The 26,228-nt window shown below is 28.4% G+C and overlaps 1 protein-coding gene across 4 annotated transcripts in view; it reads right to left on the bottom strand.

The window, feature by feature from the left end:
- Positions 1-26,228, bottom strand: part of LOC142332556 (NADH-cytochrome b5 reductase 3-like) — a 57,970-nt gene that overhangs the window by 21,528 nt on the left and 10,214 nt on the right. For 3 of the 4 annotated variants that reach the window (XM_075379011.1, XM_075379012.1, XM_075379013.1), the window contains exon 3: positions 182-383. In XM_075379011.1, coding sequence (XP_075235126.1) covers positions 182-383 — 202 coding nt within the window. Of the gene's footprint in view, positions 1-181; positions 384-6,099; positions 6,280-26,228 lie in introns of those variants that run through there. The other variant, XM_075379010.1, reaches the window with a different exon arrangement.

Genomic DNA, 26,228 nt, shown 5'->3' with positions numbered 1-26,228 from the left:
AACGAATATGTTAGAAAATAAATTTGATATAAAAATACTAATTTTTTTTACCTTATTTCATATTTTTAGCTCTACTGTAATATTTGTAACTGCAGTCACTTTTTCAATGATGGGTTACAAATACACATGATATTTTTCAATTTATTTATAGCAGATAAAATATTTAAAAAAAATTCATTACCAAGGACATGGTTTTCAGAAGGTAATGCAAATCTGAAACGTCTTGTATCGTGACTAATAATAGCTTTTTCCTTTAATGGTAATTCTACTTTGGCTGTTGGATCAACTAAAGTTTTACGTGGTGACTTTTTTTTACTAATAATATATGTAAATATAATTGCAGTTGATAAGACAACACCCAAACCTATTAGTAGTGGAACAGTCTGAAAATATACAACAAAAAACACAGTAAATAAATAATAATAATAATAAGAAAGAAAAGAAAAACATCATCAGAATAAAGAAACTTACAAAAAAAAATACCAAGATTTGGAAAGCAACATAAACCTGAAAGACCTTCAAAATTAACAAAAAGAGTAGATGTTTTGCATACTGTACAATTATAATCAATTAAAATATTTTTTAACTCATATATCGCACACACCCATAGATTTCATGTGTGTTGCTTATAAATATGACTGGATAAATAGATATAAGCACCTGCCTTGATCCCCAGCCCTAGTATTTCTTACCATCATAAGGTCATCAAAGAAACAATAGTATGCAAATAACTTTTTTGTGCAGATAAGCATATGAGGCAATTTCCATAATGCTAGAGATTTTGTACATGTATGATCGATCATATATTTTGTTTTTTCTAGCTATGTCATAAGAAAGAGAGAGGGAGAGTATGAAACTGAAGCTTTTGAGAAGTAGGATATAGAAGATGGACAGAATAAAATCAATTACTAATGAAAAGAGAAGTAGAAGCAATCCTTCATACAGGTCAGATAAGGAAAGAAAATTGGATTGACACAATCTGAAAGTGAAAGAAAGTTGTAAAAAAACGAGAGAACAGGTGAAAGAAAAAAGGAAAGAAAGGATTAAAGCTTATAGATTAAATTAAGAATGGTGGGTATAAGAATGCCAACGAGCAATAATGGATAAGAAAAACTAGGGGTAATGACCCCTAGTTTTCATTTTCTGGTCTTTCACACCAAATGATTATGATTATGATATTATCCACATCTTGACGTAACATAAATCCTAAAAAAGAAAATTAAATTTACATTACATTTAACGACAGCAATATACAAGAAATTAAAGGTATAAAAAATTGTAAGAAAATCACTGTTACCTCTTACTAGTCTCTTTTTTCTAATTTTTAATAAATGATCCATACTTTGCTTTTAAATAGACATATTTATGATTTATGTGTCATCTTAACTCCTAATCAATGAGAGTTATTAGTGAAGTATTATTATTAGTGAAGTCTTAAAAGGTAAGAAACAGAAAAGAGGGAAGATTTGCAATTAGGGCAATAGTGAATTTCTGAGGGAAATATTTATAATTTAGCAAATAAGGAATTAAGAATATAGAAGACTTAAATAAATTACTACTCTGTCCAAAATAACCAAACAAGTTAATCTTACATTTATTTGGGTGTTCAGAGGAAATTTGTAAATGACAATCGAACCTATCCTAGACTAAATCTATGATAAAATACATAAATAAATTCAATATAAAACAAATTAAGTTTTATTTTCAAGACAATTGTCTTTAGTCATTTAAAAATCTTTTCTTTTTTTTTTTTTAATATTAATAATTTAATATCACTAAAACTTTCATCTACATTGATATTCATCATCTAAATTAATTTGTTAAAAAATAATAAGTGATAATTTATAAATAAGATTGAGCATAAATTACTCCAGAATAAATTTATATATAAATATTGATAAAAATATTTTTAAATTTTAATATAAATAAATTGAAACTATGTACTTAAGTTCACACGGTAATACCTTAAATGGTTTAGTTTTAATCAGTCAAGTAAACAAGGTATATTTATTCAACATGCACAGAAAAATATGGTGTATGGTGAGAAAGATACACTATAAATGGATTTTTTTTTTTTTAATATTGAAAGCAAATTTTTTTTACTGATGCTGGAATGCTGTTCCATACACTACACTTGCATTTTTTGTACGTACAGAATGATTTGAATTGTCTCTAAGTACATACAATATTACATCTAAATCCAAACATTTGAAAAATCATTTGATGACAAGGAAAATGATTAAAAAGTTAACAAAAGAGAGTAGTCAAGAAATTTATCATTTGTTGATTGCTTTGAAAATATGACATGATTGCTAGATATATGAGGTATCAGAAAGTTTTAAAACAAGTGCTGCCACTGCTCAACAGGAGAGCGTAGGTTTGCTCACATCACAGAGTGGCATCCTGTGAGCGATGATGTGTTTTCAGTTCTCAACACATTATTGATTTCACAAAACGGATGAAAAACGCAACAAGTTTGTGTCAAATTTTGTTTAAAAATGGGAATATCAGCTTCGGACTTATGAACTCCTACAAAAACAGCTTTCAAGAGTAAATGTCTGAGCTGGTCAATTGTTTTTGTCTGGCATAACAGTTTCAAAAATGTTCATGAATTAGTTGAAGATCTGGTCACCTAGCTAGATCACAAAGTATACAGTAGTTATATGTGACTTGATAAATACATCTTGCACAACTATGTCTAAGAATAATAAGCATTCTTTTCTTTTCTAACAAAATGTACTACTGCTCAAAACCATACAAAGTTTATCAAAATGTGGTAATAATAATTAACTCAAAACAACTGTAAAACATATTGTTTGTTTTTATTATTTAATCTCCATTACAAAAAAAAATCACACCAATGTACTGCGAGCAAGATAAGAGAGTAATCCTAAACCTGCTCAGCTGATTGAGATTTGTTTATGCGGTATCATATGCATTTGCAGGCTGAAGACTGCATATTTCATGCATGTATACAAATTTATACAATTTAATAAAACAAAATATGTCACAACAAAATTATTGTACTATTAATAATTACTATTATTATATTTTTAATTTTACTATAATTGTGAAAAGTATTTGATAATCAATATTTTATGAAAAAGCGTGAAGTTTTTTACTAAGTGCACTCATCCATTACTATTATTACATTATTTATTACTCTATACTATTATTATTCTACATTTCATATCAGGGTCTATACAAAAATGGATGGGATTTAACCAGAATGCATGAAGACTGCAAATTAAAAATGTTTCAAAGAAACTAAATTCATACTCAATAAAATTAATTTTTTTTTAAATTAATAAAACTGATATAAATTATGCTTTACAAAAAAAGTAATTAAAATCACTCTTAACATAAAATTGTGTGTATCATAAATAAAATTGTTTATGTAGATAAGAATTGTGATTTTTTTATCATTTTAATATATGCTTTAAATTTAATTAAGTATTGAATTATTTAAACAGGAAACATTATAATAATCTGATGTGGACACCACATAACTTCCTTTATGCCTACTAAATTACATATACACATTTTTTTTAAATGAAAAATATATAAAATTTTATTTCATTAATAACTTCTGATATCTTTTCATAATTTTTTTTTATTGTAAATATTGAATTATTATTTATCGTAAAAGTTTTTTACAATCAGAGGTTAATAATTATGAATAAATCAATATATTTAAATTAAAAGAAAAAGTTAAGAAAAGAGGACATGAAATCTGATTTGAACCGATGTGCCTTCCCTTCCCATTATGAGATTCAAATATTTCATTAATTAAAAAATCTCATTTTGCTGTAACTCTGTAACCAATGAAAATAAGTACCACTTCATATCGTTGAAAAGTTCTCAATGAGGGATTACTACTGCAGTTAAGAAAAATTCCAAAATCCAAATCTTTTTGGACACTTTTGGTTCAGTCACTTGCAATCAAATGGGGAGGTGCACAATTAGATGTTATAACAGTCCTAAATCCAAAATTTCAACATCCTACGGCTAATTGTTTGTTGAGTTATGCAAGATATGTACATACGTACAGATATCACGCCGAAACTAGTCAAAATGGATTCAGGGATGGTCAAAATGGATATTTCCGTTGAAATCTGAAAACCAAAGTTTTTCGCAATCATAATACTTCCTTTACTCCATGCAAAGAAGGAAAAATGCATATGTACATACACAGAGCATAAAAAAGTACTGCCAAACTAATGTATTAGTGAATGCAGTCGAGTTCATAATAGTATATGTGAAAGTAAGAATATGCCAAAACTTGGGGTTATTTTAATGCCATGTAGTCAATAAGTTAGATGCTATAAACATAGTGGTAGAAGATGATAAAATCACCCCCAAAAATGGTATTCCAAAAATAATAAGCCCATCCCGCATCAAGCTTAATAAGAGAGATCAATAAAGTGGTTTTTCAATAATTTCTTTACTGTGCTTAATATAAATGCATATCAGCAAACTAAGCCCACTGAAATGCACCTGACAGTCAGCCCTACAAGTGATAATACCACTGTTTACCACAGCAACTGAGAGAAAAGATATTCAGTATACAGAGAGTTTCTATGCTGAACAAAATAAAGATTTCTTTTAATATTACGTTCATTTTAGTAGGTTAGGCTACTGAAGTACGCAACATATTCAGCTCAGATTAAAGAAGGCAACCACCTCATGAATAAAGAAAACTACCTTACTCCTCATTTTTCCTTGTAAAATTTGTATGGGATGTTTGATATTCTTGAGAATGTCTGTGCTGCTTCATATTGACTTGATGATTTATTTCAGGTCTCTACAACCATTTGGTTATGGTAACTAATACCCATGAACTATGTAGATTGTTTTAAGGCCATTTTGGATTCAAATATTTAACAAATCTAACCCTTCACAAGCACACAAAAAAATTATTGGTGGAAACTTTGAGAAAATTCAAAAAAATATTTCTGCTTGCTAGAAAATTTAATTCATAAATACTTATGGATTTTAAAAGATTATAATTTTCTCAATTTGCTGTCAATGCAAGATAGAATCTTTTTGTATAGTGTTAAATAATGAAATAAATGAAAAACTAATTTTTATACAAATTCTGTGTTTCCGTTACTTCCCTACAAATTTTAAGCTGAATCTACTTTGTGTAGATCAGAATTTGTCCTTCCTATTGTTTTATTTTGTTTATTCTGGGTAAATAAGATGTCTGCTCTCAGTAGGTATCAAATTTACCAGGTAAACTCATTATAGACTCAGAAAACCGTGAGAAACCTTAATTAACAACTATTCTTTTGAATCTGTTATAAGGTGAGGCTATCATTATCTTTACCTGCCAAACAGCAAAGCGAGTAATGGCTTATACCTAACTTCTATCTATTTAACATTTATCTATTTAGTGATCTGACATAATCAACAGTTACTCCTCAAAATTACCTAGTTATTCTCAAGAATAACAAGTATACCATACCACAATTATTACAAGTGTAACAATATATGATGGAGTAAAATTTATTGATCTATCATTTTCATAATAGTAAACTAATTAATGACTTATTAGTCTATGGATTATGAGTGCATTAATTATTAAACCATTACAAACGTAATTAAGTTATCTTATCAAAAATGTTCATTGTATAAAGCAATAAATTAAAGTATTTCTTTCCATAAAAATAATGCATTATACAGTGCCTTTATTTCAGCAGAGAACATCTAACAGTAAAAAAAAAAAAAAACTAATTTTTAGACATAATTAAATGCAGTTATTATAATTTAAAATTATACCAATAAATTGTAATACTATAAGCCCAGATCAATACTGTGAAGTCTTACAGATCTAGTGTTTTTATATAATTTACAATAAATCCCAATTTTCAAATTATAGAATCGATTACCGATATAAGGCAACATATAAATTAATGAAAATATAATTTTATTTACTTTTAAAAACTCTAATATTCCAACCGAAGAGATGTTTAAAAAATTTCTTAAAATGTTATCAATTAAATATACTTATAAAACTATATTTTCTGGACTGAAAATACAGAAATAAATTCAAATTAAATATTATTTAATATTATAAATATACCAACAGATACTTGCCTTTCCTTCACCAAACAATTCTTCTAACTCAAACATAATTTAATAATCACACTAACAAAATTAATCAAAAAATAAATTATTTATAAAAAATAAGAAATTTTATTAAATTAACATAAATAATAGATTACATTTGATTTCATTAACATCAGTAAAACACGTAATATGTACATCCAGAATTCTTATCACCAAATAATAAGATAACCTTCAAGCAATGAAAATCAAAGAGAGTTTATAACTCAATGACAACATAATAGAAGATTATATTTAACATGAAGGACAGATGAAATGATATATTATTAAAATACAGAACAAACCTACTTAATATAAACACGTTATATGAATTTTAAACGAATAATATATTATTAGTTAATAGAAAATTATTAATTAATAGAAAACTAGAAGAATGCCAATACACCACTTAAATTGTTATTACAGCAACTACTGAACTGACTGCTAATATAACTTCTATTTAAGTAAAATTAAATGAAATAAATTTACATTAAAAAAAAAAACTGGTTGATCCAATCAGAAGTAAGAAAAAAATTAATAAAGAATTATATTAGTTCAAGGAACATAAAAAAAAAATATGCTTATTTTAAAACACTATAAAAACTTAACTTCTCGTGAGTAAAAAAAAAAATCTTCATTACAACAGGTTATAAAGAAATAGTTATGTTAATTACATAAATTATTCTATTTAACTGATAGTATAAAATCTGCATACAATTAAAAACACCAGACAATATATACATGTATATTTTAATTACATGTTATATCAATTTTAACTGCAAGTTAAAATTAAATAAAAAAATATACACATTATATATTGGCTGGCATTTTTAATTATACGTCATGTTTTTACACACCGTGTGATCTTTTTAAAATGGTGTACGATTATAAGCATACATTACATAAGTAATAATTAGTTTAAAAATTACAATATCATACAAGAAAACTTAATCAGGACAATTTAGAATAGAAAAACTAACTGGCTGGGGCATATCAAGAGAGGAAAGAGTAGATATTAAAGTAATGATAGAAGAGATCAGTAAAAGATGTTAAGAAGAAATTAAAATTATAAATGATCAATATGAAAAATGGAATAAATAAAAACTGAAAAATTTAGCTGGAAATAGATGAGACTGGTGATGGACCTGTCTCAGTGTAGATAATTTGCTATGAAATTGGTAAACAAGTACTCTAATTGAACCGGCAGCATTTTCAGATTTGAAATCATACTGCTTTAATTACGATGACCAGGCTTTACATGTACACCAAGGAATTGATGTCAACAAGAAGAGCTGATACAGAAAGTACAATCTCTAACCATTTGTAGACCCTAGCCTGATGTGAATTAATTCAACTTCTGCCAAGAACGGTAGTTCTTAAGTGGATTATAATGAGCATCCTAATAATCTGTGTAAATACACAGAAAAAGTTTAGAATGTTGCAAATTCATAAAACCTCAAACTTCTTGTTACAGCTGGAGAGATTTCTGCAGTAATACTATATTTCTCATTATTAATCATGTACCAGTCCAAAAGCTCCTGCATAATGTGGATCTAGTTCCATGTTATATATGTACAATATGTCATTTTTCTCTAACTACTGGAAATTAAATTACCTTTGAACATGAGGCCCTTCACTGCTAAATTTTCATATTTAAAAAAAAATAATTTAGACATTTCTAATCATATCTTATTCAGTTAGCATGTAGAGTTCAAGTAAACAAACTGCACGTACGAGTGTTCAGGCGACCGATTCATAAGCATCTCCTGTAAATCCTGATGCATATAATAGAAACTACGCAACATTAATATTCAGTAACCAAGTGCTATTATATTTTATTTGAGTTTTTTAAGAGTTATGAAATCGTCAATTGTCCACAAACAGTAAAATTTCACTAATATCTTAGATTAAATTTCTATAATAATAAACGAATAAATATATTCAATTCAGTTTTCATCATCTGATTGTGAGAAATCTGTAGTGCTGTCAGTATTATGATACAATGGGAGGACCAATTTTGCTTTCTATTGTAATATCCAATTCCCAGTAATTTGGTTTAACAGTATCCATTAACAGGTTTTATACAGTTTTTCTATTCCTGCTGGCCTGTTTTATCGATGGCTTTTAAAAAGCCATTTTATTTTAAAAGCAGTATTTTCAGATGCTATGTAACTTTTGGTTTGTCCTACAAATTAACTTAATTGAGTTGGGTACACAATAATAGGGAGGTAATTGAAGTATGGTTTTGTCACTGGATCTTGTTAATTCATCAATTTTATACACATTAAAATTACTTTTAATATGTGAAACCTTTTGCAATAATTGGGACTTTAAGTTCATCCTTTAAAAGTCACTCCTTTTGAACTAAGCCACATTTTGATATCATTCTTTTTCTAAGACACGGATGGAATTCTTTCCTTTTTACATGAATGATAAGGGTGTTGTCAAAGATAATAACCGAATTATCTTCCAGAGGAGGTAATGCATCGTTAAACCATTTCTCAATAAATAAAATTCTTTTTTATAAATTGAGTTTTTATCAAAATTGTCAACTTTTTCTTCAACTGATCTGCGGGGTTTAGTTTTTTTTTTTTTTTAGGAAACCATAATTCAGTAGCAGATTCATACTCGTGAATCACACTGTATACTGAAACAGCACAACTTCCACTTATGTTAGCAATTTATCAACACCATTGGATTACTCTGTAATTTGCTTTTGTAAGCATTTAAAATGACGTGTTTTTTAGTGACCTTTTTTCAGAGGGGATATCAATTAATGATCATGTAATATTATCAGTTGAATCGATATCAGACAAGGTGTCTAAGTAACGGAATGACTCAAATTGTACAGACATAAATTTATGAATACCTTACACTCACATTTTGGTAAACTTAAAAAAATTGCATTATTTTAACTTTAAATAACATTAGGGTACAAATTGAACAGTAGAACAAAACAGTGATCATATGAAAATATCAAGGGTTTTAATAAAACTGAGAAAACATAATGTATATAAACTTTTGATTAAATTGACTAGTATACAACAAATTAATTATACAGTGACTATAAATGAGTAATGATTATAGTGTTGTATACAGATATGGCCATGTTGTGAATCAGCACTTACGCAAGAGATGTAGCAGAAACATGATGAAATCACTAACATAAATGTTTGTTTATTCTTCACTCTAAAAGCTTAACTGAATACAGTATCATTATGAAAGATAGATAGATCAGTTACTCATTATTTATAACACTAGACAGACTATATAGCTTCTTCAGCAGCTATGAATTAAATGTTTGGAGGTTTGTTCCAATCCCTTTTATTAAAAGGTTAAACTTACATATAAAAATAACACCATTAAGTAATCTTAACTCATTGATCGTACATACCCCCTCTATTAAATTAAGCATTTACAGTGAACAAAGAGGAAGAAAGAAATCCAAAGCAGAGATTTCCAAAAGGAAAACTTTTTAAATATAAGAAACACAATATTTTAAAAAATCCTGTCTTATCTGACTTCTACTAATCTGGCACATTATTCAAATGATTTAATACAATTAAGTACTCAATATTATGAAATGAAAGGAAGTTGCTTCTTTAATGATGGAGTAAGACAAAATTAGAGCAAGTAATATTAAAGATAAATAAATCAAATTATACTATCACCTATACAGTTTAATAAATTTCAATGAAAAATAAACATTAAAAAATTTATAATGAACTTCCAGATCATTAACACATTTATATCCCTAAATATCATTTTTACCATTATATCATTTTTTATATCATTACTTAAAAAAACTTTAGAACATGAATATGGAAAAATTACCAAGTTTCAAAACCTGTAACAGAATAAGAAAATTAAGATTGAAAGCTTCAAATAAAAAAAGTATTTAAAATTTGTTAAACTTTTTTTTTAGGGGGAATTAGGAGACACAGATTTACCCAATAATTGTGGAGCCATTGAACAAGAAACAAGACTCCAAGTTAATCCACTGAAAATTAACTGAAATATCAGACAATAGTTCTTAAGGTCTTAGTACCCTCAGCATAGAGAACTTAACAAACAGAACTACATCAACACAAACAGAGGTAGTCTACATTTTGCCCAGGGTCCTTCATTACTTTAATTAATTAAAAATTCATTTGACAAATCATTAGTAAAACAAGGTACAATATTAACAACATTATCTTCAAGTTAAACAAAAATAGGTATGTACCTGGATTCATTCAATAACACTACATGTTCAAAATGGCTGTTTCACTTAATTTAATCAATGATATTTTTTTTCTTCTAAAAATCTCTCATAATCCAACCAATTTTAAAGGAAAAGGAGAATTTGAAAATTTGGTTTTATATCATTATTGTTCTGAAAAAATTATCCAGGCGATTATGAATTCATTAGGTTAATAAATGTTACCATTAAAAAAATACACGGCCGACTCCATAATTATGTCAAAATATAACACACAAAAGATACTTCAAATATACTACTCCTTTTTTAATGCTTATGCTTATTTATTACAATAACAATGAGAAAAAAAATTCACTTTTAAAAAACTAGTTAAAAATAAAATTTACCCTAAAATAACCAAATAATTCTTTCAAGTTATACAAAAAGGTTGTTTTTTTGCTTAAAATATGGATAGATTTACAAAAAAAAAACAAAATTACGACAAACACAATCTCTCATCATTATTTGGTGTTCTGCCTAGCGGCAATCCCCTACACCAGTGCTGTCTCCATCCATCTTTGTTCCAAGCCTTCGTCTTTGCTCCATGGTAGTTTCCATCCATCACCTTATCTATTAACTTCAACCTTCTTCTTCCTTCCAATGTAGTTATCAAGATTCCACTTCCTCTTATCACATGTCCTACTAAGCAGGAGCTTTTCTTTTGTGTATTTCCCACAAAAATGCTCTTTCTTCTTTAATCCTGCCCATTACTTCCTCAATCCACAGTTATCTGTTCATCTTACATTCTTTATTCTTCTCCATATCACATCTCAAAAGCCTCAATCCGTACTTCACTTCCATACAAGATAAACCCAGCACAAAGTTTCATATATAAAACACAAATATTTACTAGAAACAGAAAGCAAAGAAACACAAATGTGTTATGGTCAAAATATAAAAAGAAATGCAAAGAAAAAATGTAAAGAGTTGTTTCTGAGTGTGAGCTAAGGATAGACATTCATCGTAATAAGATAAAATGAATTAATTCTTTACCCTATGTCTTTAAAACTGTTGCAAGAAAACACTCTGAATTGAATAACAGAAATGCTGACGCCTTCCTGTTACATATTATTATACTAAATCTAACATTAAGCAATGATAATAAAAGTTAAATGTAAAACTGTTTTTAATTTGTGTATATAATAATGTAATTTTTCATTTAAATTACTACTTTCCACTTAACCTATCTGGGTAAAACTTAAAGCAAGACCAAGATAGTAATTTCATTTTCATAACAAAAAAGAATTATTGAAATTGGTCAATCAGGTCAAGAGTAAGATTTTTAACAATTATAAAAAATACAAGCGAGTCAATTTGAAAACCTTATTTTTTAAACGTCTATTAAATAATGAGTAATACTTTATATAAAAAAACAATCAATTACTCTTACTTCATTAATGAAAAAGTGTATAACTAATCTGCATGCTATCAATAATGAATAATACTTTATATCAAAAAACAATCAATTACTCATATTTCATTAATGAAAAAAGTGTATCACTAATTTGCATGCTATCATACACATTATGATTTAATTTTGCAAAAAAAAAAATAATTACCAGAAATCAAGAGATAAATTTAATCGAAAACTAATTTTAAAGATTTTACTTTTTATACAATGAACTAGTTATAAATACATTACGTAAAAAAATTGTTATCAAAAATATATTTACACAATAAACAGAACATTTTAAAAATGATAATTTTATTTAAATTTGCCTTATATTAATGAGAAAATAATACAAAGCAAAATATTTCCACCACTATAAAACCACACATTCAATGTAAAGAAATCACCAAAATGTACATTTCCTGCACGATAGCATTCTATATGTCATATTATTGAAAAAGAATATATATAACATGTTCTACGTATTATCATCTTTTTATATTGTTCTTTAAATAAAATCTTTGAATAAAATAACTAATGGGTGTAAAATAAAACAAACAGCATTCAGGATTTTTTAATATAACTCAAATTCATCAACAGCTACAATTAAAACAATTAGTATGTGGATCTCTCAATTTAAATCAACTTTACAAGTATAAAAAAACTGACGGATAAGACCAAAAATTCCAATTATTTTATTTATTATTTTCTTTGAGTTGAGTGACCTCAATAAAATAAATAAACTCCTCTGGCACCCACTGGAGAGTCCAACGAACAGCTCCAAAGAAAAGGTGGATCAAGCGGATTGATGATGATATAAAAAACCACAGGCTAACCCTTAATGAGGCCAGGACAACGGCCATGGATTGCATAGAAGTATCTTGTTAATGAAATCAATACCATAGCAGCGTACGGGCTTAGGAGACGATGCAATCCAAACACCAGCTAGGGATCAAGAAGAAATAAAAAAACAAAATAATTGGAATCAATTCTGCGTCCAAATACTGGATTCAGGCTTCAAATTCTTATCAGTCAAGGAATTTTTTATTTAAAAAAATAATCTTAATCAATAGAGGAGAAAGAATAAAGGTTCCACCACTGACTTTTTATCAGCAAATAGTCACATAAATGAATAGATAAAATTAATAAAATAAATAAATATAAATTAGGAGCATGAAATTCCTAAGACTAAAAGTAAAAACATTTAAATCTGAGTAACAACTTTAAAAGAAAAAAATAGAAACAAATTTGGTTAAATAAAACAAAAAAATTAATTACACAATTATAAAAAATTAAAAGATCCTAAAGGAATTTTTAAATAATTGACTTTCAATTACTGAAGAATACAATTTTAAAGAACTTGATGATTCTATAACAAATGGAATACCTCAAGGAGTAGCATCCTGGTAATTAAAAGGAATGAATCTACTACAACATTTCAATAACCAAAGCCACATTTAATTAACAGTTTCATGAAGATCACTGGATATAATCTACTCCCAGTCTTCTTAATTTACATTAGCTGTTAAGTTGTGGGGGTAGTACATAGCTAATGAGCTGCTTTTTTTTAATGTAGTTATCTCATTCAGTAAAGACAAAGATTGTTTTTAACAAAATTAAATAGAATGAAGAGAAGAAAAAAACAAGAAATTAAAAATCAATGGACTGCATACAACATACTCCAAGTCACTTTGCACTTCCTAGTAATTTCTAGGCTCTTAGAACTAACACATACTTCACTACCGATAATAAACAAACAGAGAGAACACATTTACTAAGCACTAGTGTTTTCTAGTGTTCTAAGCACTCAGAATAATTTTTCATGTAAGGATGCTGAAAAACTATGAAAACTGAACCATAATCGTTAAATATTTTTCAACCGCTAAATTAATTACATGCTGCAGCTGTTGGTGGAGTGGGGGAAGGGTAAAATATATTCATAATCCAAAAAAAGGGCTATTAGTATAACCTATAGTGTGAAGATGTGAGCATTTCTACTCTATTTTTTTTTGTGGGCAAAAAACATTTTCGTGTTATCATGGCCCGGTAAACCAAAATGTGAAATATATTAAAATATATGTAAAACATTAACACATTGGAGAAATAAAAGTACCTGGTCCAAAACTTCTTTATTATTGCCCAGGATGTGATGAAAACTCCTGGAAAATTTAAATTTAAGATGCAAGGCCACATAACATATGCAATCCACAAGGATGTGGCGCACAGTCAAGTGGCACTTGCATCATAGGCATAGCAGTGCGTTTTCTGCTGACATCACGTACCCGTGTGTAACTCTCGTATGCCCTATCCGTAATTGGCAGAGGACCACTTCCTCTTGCAAATTTTCCTGTGGGAGGAATCCCAGGCAACACAGTATCTTTGATATAGCGAAGCTTATTCTCAACTATGACAATCCAGTCGTCTTGCCATCTTGGCATCTCACACAAAGTGCATGTTTGACATGGTTAATAAAGTCAGATGTAGTAAATGGGTAGTGAAGGATGGGTTGACTACATGCATCTTTAACAGTAGAATCTGCACGCTCATTACTCGGAATTCCCACATGGCTAGGAAATCAGCAGAAACTCACTTCTGTGTTACAATGGTTCAACCCGGTGATTGCATTGCAGATTTTGGCGATGATAAGATGTCTGGAATAAAAATTTTCTAAGGCTTAGAGAGGACTACACGATTTGCTACGAATAAGGATATGACAATATTTAGGGTCAACGATATTCAAAGCCTTACTTATATAGTGTACAGTTTAGCAGTAAACACAATCTAAGACCAGGTAGACCAAACATGTATGTAAACTCGGTCATTAACAATAAACATCCAACAGTATCGGGCTGTTTTGACCCATCTGTGTATACTACCACGTCTGGGTTTGTCTTGCAGAGAATATGATGAAACTTTGCTAAAAGAAAACTGGTGATGTGTTTTAAAACTCTATTTTTACTCAATGTGGAAAATATACTGATATTTCCCAGTATTTTATATTATTAAAGAACTAAGGCATTTTTGATACTAGAAAACACAAACAACAGCAGCAGTGCAATGATATTCCACTTTGTAGTAAATTAGAGGAGACAATTGACAGTTTCCCTGTCCTAGTTTGGAGATGTTCAATTAATTACCTGTAAGTAATATTTTGATCTCTTCCTCCAGACCTAGATTTTTATATCAACAAGTTTTCAATAATATTTAATATTATTTTACTTTTTTATGTTCTTTTTTATACAATCTTATTGTATAATTGGTACCAAAAAACACTTTGTAAGATATTTAACTGCATACATCTCCAGCATTAAATAAAATAAAATACATAATTCACACTGTTAAAAAACATATTAGATACGGCAATTATTAGAACAACATTCTTGAAAAAAAAATGAAGTAAAATATATCATAATATTATCTAATCAATTTTGTTTTTTTTTTTATTTATGCATTAGATTAAGTTTCCATTTTTAAATATTTACATAACACAAAATAAAACATGCATAGATGTGCAATGTAACATTTATTTATTTTTAGAAATTTCTTTACTCTTTAAATATAAATATAGAGTACAATTGAAGCCAAAAAATATCACAGCCAGCCATAAGAATATTTTTTTAAAAATTTGACTTCATGCCAAAAATAAAAACATCTGGTTGTAATTTCTATGTAACAATATTATGTTCACTTAAAAATATAAACTATTTTAATTAACTAATTTATACACTGATTACAACCAAATTTAAGAACAATGTTTTATATGCAATTTATTTTTCTTCTGTAACTGTACTCTTTATATTACAAAAACATAAAAAATTACATTGTCAAATTTACAATATACAACATAAAAATGTAACATAATGTTTTATATTTTGACTTCATAAAAAGTCAAAATATTAGTAGCTTTTGACCCATATGTAATTGATTTTTTATTTATGCACTATACCAAACTTAATGAAGAGTATACATACTTCGCAAAGAGTAAATTCATTCTCCCAACATTTTTATTATTCTATAGATTGATTTTATAGAGGGTGTCCTTTGGTAGTCCCATTATTTTTAAGTTTTTCAAAAACATTTAATGGAAATTTTTAAAATAATAAAATTACAATATCTGCATCAAAAGTAATATGAAACATTTATTTGTTTTATATCATACTGCTTGACATTGGATTATTATGATATAAGAGTAACAAGTATTTTCAAAAAATCAGTTACAAAATATAAGAAGAAATATCATATACTTTGTACATTCTAGAGAACTTGTAACTCATTTTGGTGTGGTAATCTATTTACAATTATTTTCAGCATTCGTTTTCTAATTTTTAACAAGATGCAGGTTTAATACCTTCACGATTTTTCCGAGTTTTTCTTTTACGATAAAGTGCACTACTAATGTTGGTCAATATGTGACTTGAACAAAAAAAAAAGAAAAAAAGTGATACAAACAAAATTAAAAACATCTACTTAATTTAATTTATTAACCTTTTAATGCAGCACTAATTTTTGATCAAAAAAACAATTTAAAAAAGTTGAATATATTATCTTTCAATACTTGCTTTAGAAGTCAACATTTTTTTCAAGTATTTTTATCTTTGCAATAATGAAAACTGAACTAAATCAATAGAGCAATCAATTTAAGATTACTTTTCTCAGGAGTATTTTAAACCAAAGTAATACACCACAAAAGTTTTTAATGGCATTCTTTTTTTCAAGTAAAAATATCACATGACTCATTCTCAATGTTTATGTGTCCTACTTTTTACATGACTGACCAAAAAGAAGTGTAATATATTTAGGGTATATGTATGTGTGTTTGTTCCACCGTAGCAGCTCAACGAATTTAGATGTATGACCCCACTTTGTAATCCTTACGTTACTGGAAGTGTCATAGGCTATATATATATATATATATATTGAGTAGTGGAGATTTGCCGGTTGAAGCACAAACTTTAATGAATTGTGAACTGTGATCTTCTATCAGTGTTTGCTGGGTTTGAACTGAATGATTCAAATCAATCGAATGAATAATATTATAAAAATAACAGAATTAAATTTACATTAAATAAAATAAAATTAAATATATTTAAAAAAATTCTGCTCAATAATAAATGGGCTTCCTGTGGGGACTGCGTGTGATGCTAAGAGTGGTGAGGTTGGTGAGATGATGCGAGCACCTCATGCAAGGCTAGACCAATCATTACAATCAACTGGTAACAAATTGGATGCCCCTGGGGCGCTGTTTTGGGAGGTGCAATGGGATGTTCTTATAATATCTTCCAACCAATCTTTTGATTTTCAAAATTCTAACAGGGTATTTGCTAATATAATACAAAATCATAGTGCAACCAAACCAGAACAAAAATTAACTGATATACTCAAAATTGTTTGGATCCCAGAAAATTACTGTATGATCCACACGATAAAAAGTCTCTCAAAGAACTCAATTGCTTGAGAAATTTGTGATTTTAGGTTGGTATACACCAATTAAATAAACGAATTGAAATGTTTAGTTTCCTCATTTGGCTCAGTACGTTAAATACATTATATCCATAAGTTTTCAAATTGTGAATTTTTCTCATGATGATCACTAAAACTTAAACAATAAAAACAATTATAAAAATTAAAAAAACAACTGCCAAAAAATAAATAAATTGAACTAGAAAAAAAAACCAATAAATCGAATTAAAAATAAGAAAACAAACTATGGAAATAAAGGACTAGACATCATTATGCAGTATTTAATAAAATAAAATAATGGGTGTCGGACAGTTTTAATCTGTTTAAATATATTTTATTATGTTGTAGAAATAGCAGGCATTTAAGGCCTGCTATTTAATGATTAAGTTCTCACTGGATCCTAATTGATAAGAAAATTTTAAATGCAATCAGGGGGCTCTGAATAGTAATTGTTTTATATTAAAGAGCCACCCCCCCTCGACTGCATTTAAATATTTTTGTTGAAGGATAAAATTTTCTTATTAATGTAAGATCTGGTGAGAACTTAATCATTAGACAACCTTTATTGCCTGCTATTTCTACAACATGAAAAATATATTTAAACAAATTAAAACTATTTAAAAGTTGATTTGTCACCCATTATTTTATTTAATTAAATACTGCGTAACGATGTTTAGTCCTTTATTTTCATACCTTGTTTTCTTTTTTAGCTCAATTTTTTTTTGTAGTCATGCTTTTTAATTTTTATAATTCTTTTTATTATTGCTGTATAAATACTATACTCTTTTGACAGTTTAACTCTGTAATACATTTAGAAAAAAAAATTGCTTCTCAATACAACGTAGATTACAGATTAGGATAATCTCTGAACTATGTCAATGAATATTTTTTTAAAGATATCACAAGTCATGTGAATTTTACCAAAACCTATCATTCAACACATTTTCTATGAAAATATATCTTCTTCTGCCAGATGCTTAAGATAAAAACACTGCAATGGGAGGGTTTTATCACACTCAAAATTGAGTCTGAATTTTGTACATTGTAAATTACAGTTATTGAATTTTTTAGAAAAACAACTGAAAGTATCTGTAATTTTAACAAATTTGGTGCATTCTACCGTAGCCTGTCTAAAAGTTTACAATTCATGTTGATCATGCAGTAAAAGTAAAAAAAAAGGAATTCTAAATAATTACCTTGATCTCCTTAACTAAGAGCCAGTTAAGGTATGAGAATCTAATATAATATAGAATCTATAACTAATATGGAAGAATTTTGGTTAAAAGTTCAATTTTTCCTTGGACTTATAAAGGCTGACAAAGGAATGTATACTACTCATTTCTGAATGAACATTACATAGTTAATTTAACACCAAACTTCATTATTTTTGTTGTAAGATGTGTGTAAACTAATACAATTTATTTTACTTGGAGCAAGATGTACGGCTTCAACAAGATGGAGTTACAACCCCACTGCCAGACATTCCATAAACATTTCACTGGAATTGTTTCCTGATCGTTTGATTTCCAGGTTTAAAGATGTACCTTAGCCTCCTCAATCTCCCAACCTCAGTGTGTGCAAATTCTTTCTGTGGGAGGTATTTAAAGGAACGAATTTATGTTGAAAAACCCTGTTCAATAAACAAACTAAAGACACCAATTTGAAGAGAGGTGTAGCAGATCACTCAGGAGAGACTGAAAATGTGTGGGGCAGCTTCACCTCTCTACTTGAAAATTGCATTATGGAGATGGATATCACCTTCTAGGTGCAATTTTTCTACATAACACAAATGTCATACCTTCCCACACCTATTCAAAGTGAAGTAATCAAGTTGGGGTATAATTATCTGAGTAATGTTCATTCAAAAATGAGTACACTCCCCTGTGTCATCCTGTACCATAGTGAATCATTTTAAACAAATTTAAGAAAGAAATAATGGTTCTGAAACTGTTTTAAGACATACCAGCAAAGACAGATATGATGAGTAGAAATGTTGTATATCCAAAATACTTATTTCACATAATTTCTCGAAAAATGTTTTCTATTTTTGTATATTCTATTAAAATAGTCAGTTAAAATAGCAATAAAAATCTATAACAAAGAAATCCAAATGGCGATTGGATGAATGAAATTATATCATACTCTATTTAATAGTCAATTAAATGTTACTAAAGACTTAAATTTCTATATGGAATCCATGGAGAATATTTCCATTTTCCTAGTTGGTTAAGAGTCAAAGCAATGGGAATTGTGTCAGAATTCAGATCCCCAGTACACTATGCACTATACAAAAATGAACATTTATATACAAGATATATATAATATATATATATATATATATATATATTAAGAAAAAGAATTAAAATCAAGACTTTTAAGATTTCAAAATCTCCTTTTGGTAAGAAAATATCAAATTAAAACTTCAAACCTACAATACAGTTTTTGATAAAACTTATGGCAATACATCATTTTCAGCAATTTTTATTTTTTAAAACTCTCTCTCTCTGTTAAAAAATTAAAATTATGGGCAAAATTCAAACTAATTAACTGTCACTCGATTAGTATGTTTGGGAAATTTCATACTGTATCTAAATTACAGAAAATGTATTACAATTCAAGTTTTCCATGTAAATTTGCCAAAAATGTAAAATTTTCTAGCTTTTTTTAGAAAAACAAAAATTGTTTATTTTGAAACAGCATTATATCAATATGAATAGAAAGGTTTTATAACAACATGAATGTGAAAGTACCATAAACAAAGTACATCTGTGAATTATATCACATTTAAAGTTAAAAATGGGTAGCTGATATTTAATGTCTTACAATAATTGTTATCTAACACATAAAATAAAATAAACTGATCATATAACCAGGAAAAAGTACGGGCTGCTGCATGTAAATATTAAATTTAGAGTATTGGTCACGTGAAAATAATTGAAACAAAAACAAATTTGTGAAAATATTACAGCTATAACAATAATAAAACCAAGCAGCACTTAGCAATGTACAGTTGTGTGCAAATTAATGTGAACAAGAGGTAATTTTTAGTTAATTATGTTGTATAAATAGTATTTAAAAATCATAATAGAAGAATTTACACATGTCAAAAGCTAGACGTTACTGCAAAGTATCAAATAGATTATATCATGGTTAAGCAAATATTTAGAAAACAACTCAACAACTGCAAAGCATATCCAAGAACAGACATTGATAGTGACCATAATTTATGATGAAGATTGGGGTTTAAAAACCTGAAGAAAAGATGCCAGATGAATGAGTGGAATTTAGAGAAGCTTGAGGAAGAAAAGGGGTAAAGATCTTTGAGGAGGACATCGCAAGAGGTCAAGTAGAAAAGATAAGGTAGGAAATATAAAGAAGAATGGGAGAATGTTAAAAAAGAAATTATTAAATGAACAGAAGCGAACTTAGATGGAACAAAGAGAACTGGTAGAGAACGTTGGATATCACAGGATATATTGCAACTGATGATTGAGTGGAGAAAGTATAAGAATGCTAGTGATGAAGAAAGTAAAAGGACCTATCAACAGTTAAGGAATACTACAAACAGAAAGTGAAAATTAGTGAAAGATGAGTGGATTAAAGAAACGTGTTCAGAAGTGGAAAAAGAAATGATCAAAGTTGGTATTTCTTATAATCAAAGTAGATATTTTCTAAGTTCATTTCTCATTAAAACTTGTACGATCGGCGTACCTGAGAAGAAAAGATTAGAAGCATTTAGAATGTGGTACTATAGAAGTATGCAAAAAATCAGATGGGTGGATAAAGTGACAAATAAAGAGATGTTGTTGCAAATTGATGGAGAAAGAAGCATTCGGAAAAATATAGCTAAACAAAGAGACAGACTTGTAGGCCACATCTTAAGACATCCTGGAATAGTCGATTTGATATTGGACGGACAGGTAGAAGGAAAAAATTGTGTAGGCAGGCCACGTTTGGAATATGTAAAACAAATTGGTAGGGATGTAGGATGTAGGGGGTATACTGAAATGAAACGACTAGCACTAGATAGGGAATCTTGGAGAGCTGTATCAAACCAGTCAAATGACTGAAGAAAAAAAAACCCATTTTACATTAAGCTCAGTACAGAGTAAAACAAATTGTTAGTGATGTAGGAGGTATACTGGAATGAAATGACTGGCACTAGATAGGGAATCTTGGAGAGCTGTATCAAACCAGTCAAATGACTGAAAAAAAAAGAAATTGTATCACTGATTCCGATGTAGTACAGCTGTTTCCCTTTACTTCAAGTATTGCCGGAAATATCTTGTTTGTTTTGAGAGGTTATGTGTACTGGTTACTTATTTTATTTTGATTTCTTCAGGTGAAGTGATCTTCTTGTGATTTCGTTATTAAATTTAAAAAAAATTGCAATATGGCTTTAACTAAGAAAAGAAACTCGATAATAACATTCAATGAATATACTTGATTGTATACCTCAAAGTCAGATAGCAGCAGAATGTAAGGTTAGTCTAGGTGTAGTTAATAAGATAATTAGATAAAACCACCTTACAAGATGATGCTATTTTACATAGAATAAATAAAATTAATCCTCAGAAAAATAGTTTTTTGAATTACAAAAAGACTTAGAATCAGCTAGTGTGAAAATTCAATATTCTATTGTATGATGAAAACTTCTGGAAAGTGATCGCAAAGCACAAATCCTGTAAGATAAAAACTTCTTATGGATGCCATGATAAAGCAACTTCTTTAGCCAAAAAATACAAAAACTGAGGTGCTGAGACTTGGAGAAAACTCCTTTTCTCTGTCGAGTCATTTTCCAGTTCAGGGCATAAGCATGTCACATGTGTGAAGAAGCGATGATAAGTGGGTTTCTGCAAAACACATCAAACAAGTTGTAAAGCATACTTTACAGAAGATGTTTTGGGGATGCTTCAACTACTTTGGACCTAAAAACTTTAGTACTCATCTCTGGGATGATAAACAATGAAAAATACATTCTACTATTGGAAAATAGAGCTCTACCAGAACTTGAAAAACGGAGTCGAAAACTCTGTTTTTCAACAAGATATGGACCCTAGTGCTCATCAAAGGAAGTTAAGCTTTTCATATCTTAAAAAGGGATTCAGTGTTTGGACTGGCCTGAAAATTCACCATATCTGAACCAAATTGAAAATTTATTGGAAATTGTGAAGAAAAACTAAAAAAATGAACTGCACTATCAAACTCAAGATGATTTATGCTGTGATGAAGGTGTGGTTTCACGATCAAGAAATTACAGAAATATGTAAAAAACTTATGCATTCAATGTCTAAAAGAATTGAAATGGTTATTAAAGAACAATGAGGATATATTAAATACTAAAAAAATATTGTAATAAACACTGTACCTCATATGCACTAAATTTTTTTATTTTTGAAAATATACTCTTGTTCACAATAATTTCACAAGACTGTAAGTAAAATGGAAAGTGTTGGGTAAAGTTAACAAAAACACACAGCTAGTATTTGCCAAAAGAAATTGGACTTTAATTGGAAATAAAACAAATGAACTTATGTTAAAAACATAACCTTAAAACATAAAAAGAAATTATGAAATTAACTTAATGATACTTAAAATATCAGCTGAATCAACATATGAACAATGATGTTAAATGAGAAAATACATGAATATACATTTTTTAAATACACAATGTGACAAAGCCTGAAAACAAGAGAACATAAAACACCTTATTTTCAAATTAGATACTTAAAACATAACATCAATAGAAAGTGGAACTGGAAAACAGTTGCACACTACTAACATATACTGTAATATGAAAATTAGCAATGAACAGATGTCATTAGCTTAGAAAAAATAAATTACAATAATTTCAGTAAAAAAAGGCGTTAATTACAATATAATCACATTAAAATAAGTAATAATATAAATAGAGTTCATTTTGGTAAATAAGCATTCTTGAAAATATAAAAAGTACAAAGTCCTAAAACATACCTGCACATCAGGAGAAATTTGCTTTAGGTTAATTTACGAGAAGTATTATGAATACAGTGCATGAGTAGCAAAGAATTAATCTCGGCGATTAACAAGTTACAAAAATAAATTATAGAGTTAATTACAATAACAAATCGTAATAATTAAACATATAAAATAGGTAAGCCACCTATCATGATTGCACTTAAGTGAATAAATGGTTTTTTAAACTAAACTTGAAATCGAAAGGCATAAGGGATGATGAACTGAATGTTCCACAAATTTTAATGATAAAATAACTGTTTAACGTAATAAATAATGAAAATTGAACTTGCCTGTAGCACACAAATATTAGCAGGAGACGAACGCGTGAATGAAGGTAAATGAATACATACAGTAATCCTGGGCGTAGTCCGCACTGGTGTATCAGGAATACAGGGGTGTGACATGGTTTAGTGGTAGAATAATACGTAGCATCTCAGATATGTAGTGACGAGTTTGGAGATTCTGCATTGATGAAAATAATCCGCAGCTCGAGAAGATTCAGCGTCGATAGAATTGGCAGCATGTAGTGATTGAAACACTTTCCACAGAATTTGAAGAATAACTTAACGAAGAAACAAGGCAAAACAAAACATAGAGATCGGTGAAATTACGAGACACTGCCGAGTAAAGCTAGAGAATGTTGCGACGGAGAAATACCACAATGTTTATGTGAGTATGAATGCGATGAAAATATTGTCACAAAGTCTGAGAGAGAATGGCCATAGGCGACTGTACAGGAGGAATGTTGGATCTACTCTGCTGAAAAGATGGCGTGAAAGAAAAGAGGGGGAACCAAACCCCGGTAATGGACAGGAGAGTGTGTGTGTAAAAAACAAGAGATGTGTGCATGTATTAGTATGGGAACGAATGAATAACGGGTGTGTGAAAAGGGTAGCCAAAAATAATTTGAAAAATGAATACACGCGGTCACTAAGGATGATACAGTGTAAGAAGCAGACAGTCTGGCCGGCGCCAGAAGTGTCGAGCACGAGAACAAATAATCAAACAGATACAAATGACAAGCCCAAAATACAAAACATAGTAAAATTTACTATGCCTGTAACAAACAACATGACCCAACCCTAGCTTTGAATTCATTGGAAATAACGGAACTTTACGCATGGCGTAAACAGAAAGTTCTACATTTCAAAAATAAAGCATTTATACATTATATATACATTATATATACATTTATAATAAAGCCAAATGTATCATCTGAAACAAATATAGTATTACAGAAATAAATAGAAGTAGCTGAACATCCTATCAAGGAATATATCTTCCTGCATCTTCAACAATTTTATTCTTGATCCAATTAACAACATCCAAGTAAAAATTAATTTACAACATGGAGAGCCAAAAAACAATAGATTAAGTTATTTAAAAATTTTAAACAAGCCAAATCAATTTAATATAAAGAGATTTTAAAACTTACTTCATGTTTTCATTCACTTGCAGCAATCTTCAGTAACTGATGCTGCTGTTTAAGTCAGGAATCAGCTAATAATATCGCTGACAGTTTCTCTGAGTTTCGAACAAATATTTAGAATGTCGTTTAAAGTGTATTGGATTTGAATTATAGATATTCATTTGTTGTTTATTTGTTTGACATAATTATCAGAATGTGTTAAGATGTATTCCTTTTTAATATATATATCTAGAATGCTTAGGTTGTTATCAATGTTGGCAAGTGATGTTTCTGACTTGTTTCTACCAGATATTCAGCATATTTTTTTTTAAGATGAAGGTTTTAATTGTTCATTAATTTTTACTTAAACTGTGTCCCATTTGATTAAGGTAAAACACTGAGAAGTCTAAGCAATTAATTAATATATTCTACAGGAATTAAGTTTGTTCAATGATTATGTTCTACGAGTAATGGTTTATTTTTTTCTGAAAGTCACATTGTAATCAGATTTTTTGTATTTATCAAATATTTTTCTTTGAGTATTATGTAAATTTAAAGAATACATATGTTAAATATGTAAAATAATTGTTTTGTTTATCTTTGTTTTTATTTTTATTCATTTTTTATATGAATGTGTCAGTGAGTGTGCTAGATATTTTATAGCATTAAGTTTTATATAGTCTCCAGGAGACATAGTGGTATGTTGAGTCTGAGTTGATTAAACTTCTAAAAGCAGTTGGTTTAGACGAGATCAGACGGATAACAACATAGTCTTGATACCTTCAAACAAAGATACAATGAGCACTTAGAAGCCCTAAATAGCAACACAGAAATAACATTTGCTGATGATCTCAAAGATGCAAGTCACTAACTTACTGGTATGTGATGTTTTATACTTACAAAAAGAATACATCTTAAAATATTTAAACATAATGAAATAAATACAAACAATATAAGTGAAAAGCATAATTGATATACGATAATATTTGTGGCCACATTCTAAATGCAAGTCTACTTATTTCAAACAAACCAAAAATAACATCAACTAATCAGGATAAGAACACCACCCACTAAAATTGGTCTCAATAGTAACTCAAAATATGAAATAAGTTTTAAAATTTTTACATTTATCAAATTTAATTCGATTTGTTGTTAAATAAATCTATAATTTCCATCCCGTGTTATAATTCATTTTTTTAATTTTTATGTTTTTTAATCTTTATAATAGTTCATTCAAAGGTAATCAAAAGATATTTTTAATATTTGGATGAGTATCAACAAATAGTTAACTTTAGAAACTCGCATAGTTTTACACTCCAATTAATTACAACTCTAACTCTGGTAAAATAGTAATGTAGTAATAAAACAATGTAATATGGTAAAGCTAGTAAATAGATTTTCATATTATCTAATCATCTGTAATAATGAAGAGATTGAGGTAATAAAAAATTGTGAAATAATTAACAAATACAATATGCTTATGAAATGCAATGAGTAAAATCAACAATTGGAAGTGTGATAACATAACAATAGTATTATTACTATTTCTTTAACACTGATATAGTAGGGCACCATTATATTAAAATTAAAAATAAAATATTTACACAATACGCAGTTAAAAACTA

Source organism: Lycorma delicatula, chromosome 11 (assembly GCF_047948215.1).
Source record: "Lycorma delicatula isolate Av1 chromosome 11, ASM4794821v1, whole genome shotgun sequence".
Lineage (NCBI taxonomy): Eukaryota > Metazoa > Arthropoda > Insecta > Hemiptera > Fulgoridae > Lycorma > Lycorma delicatula.
Note: the sequence above shows the minus strand (reverse complement) of the source record. Positions and strands in the feature narration are given on the sequence as shown.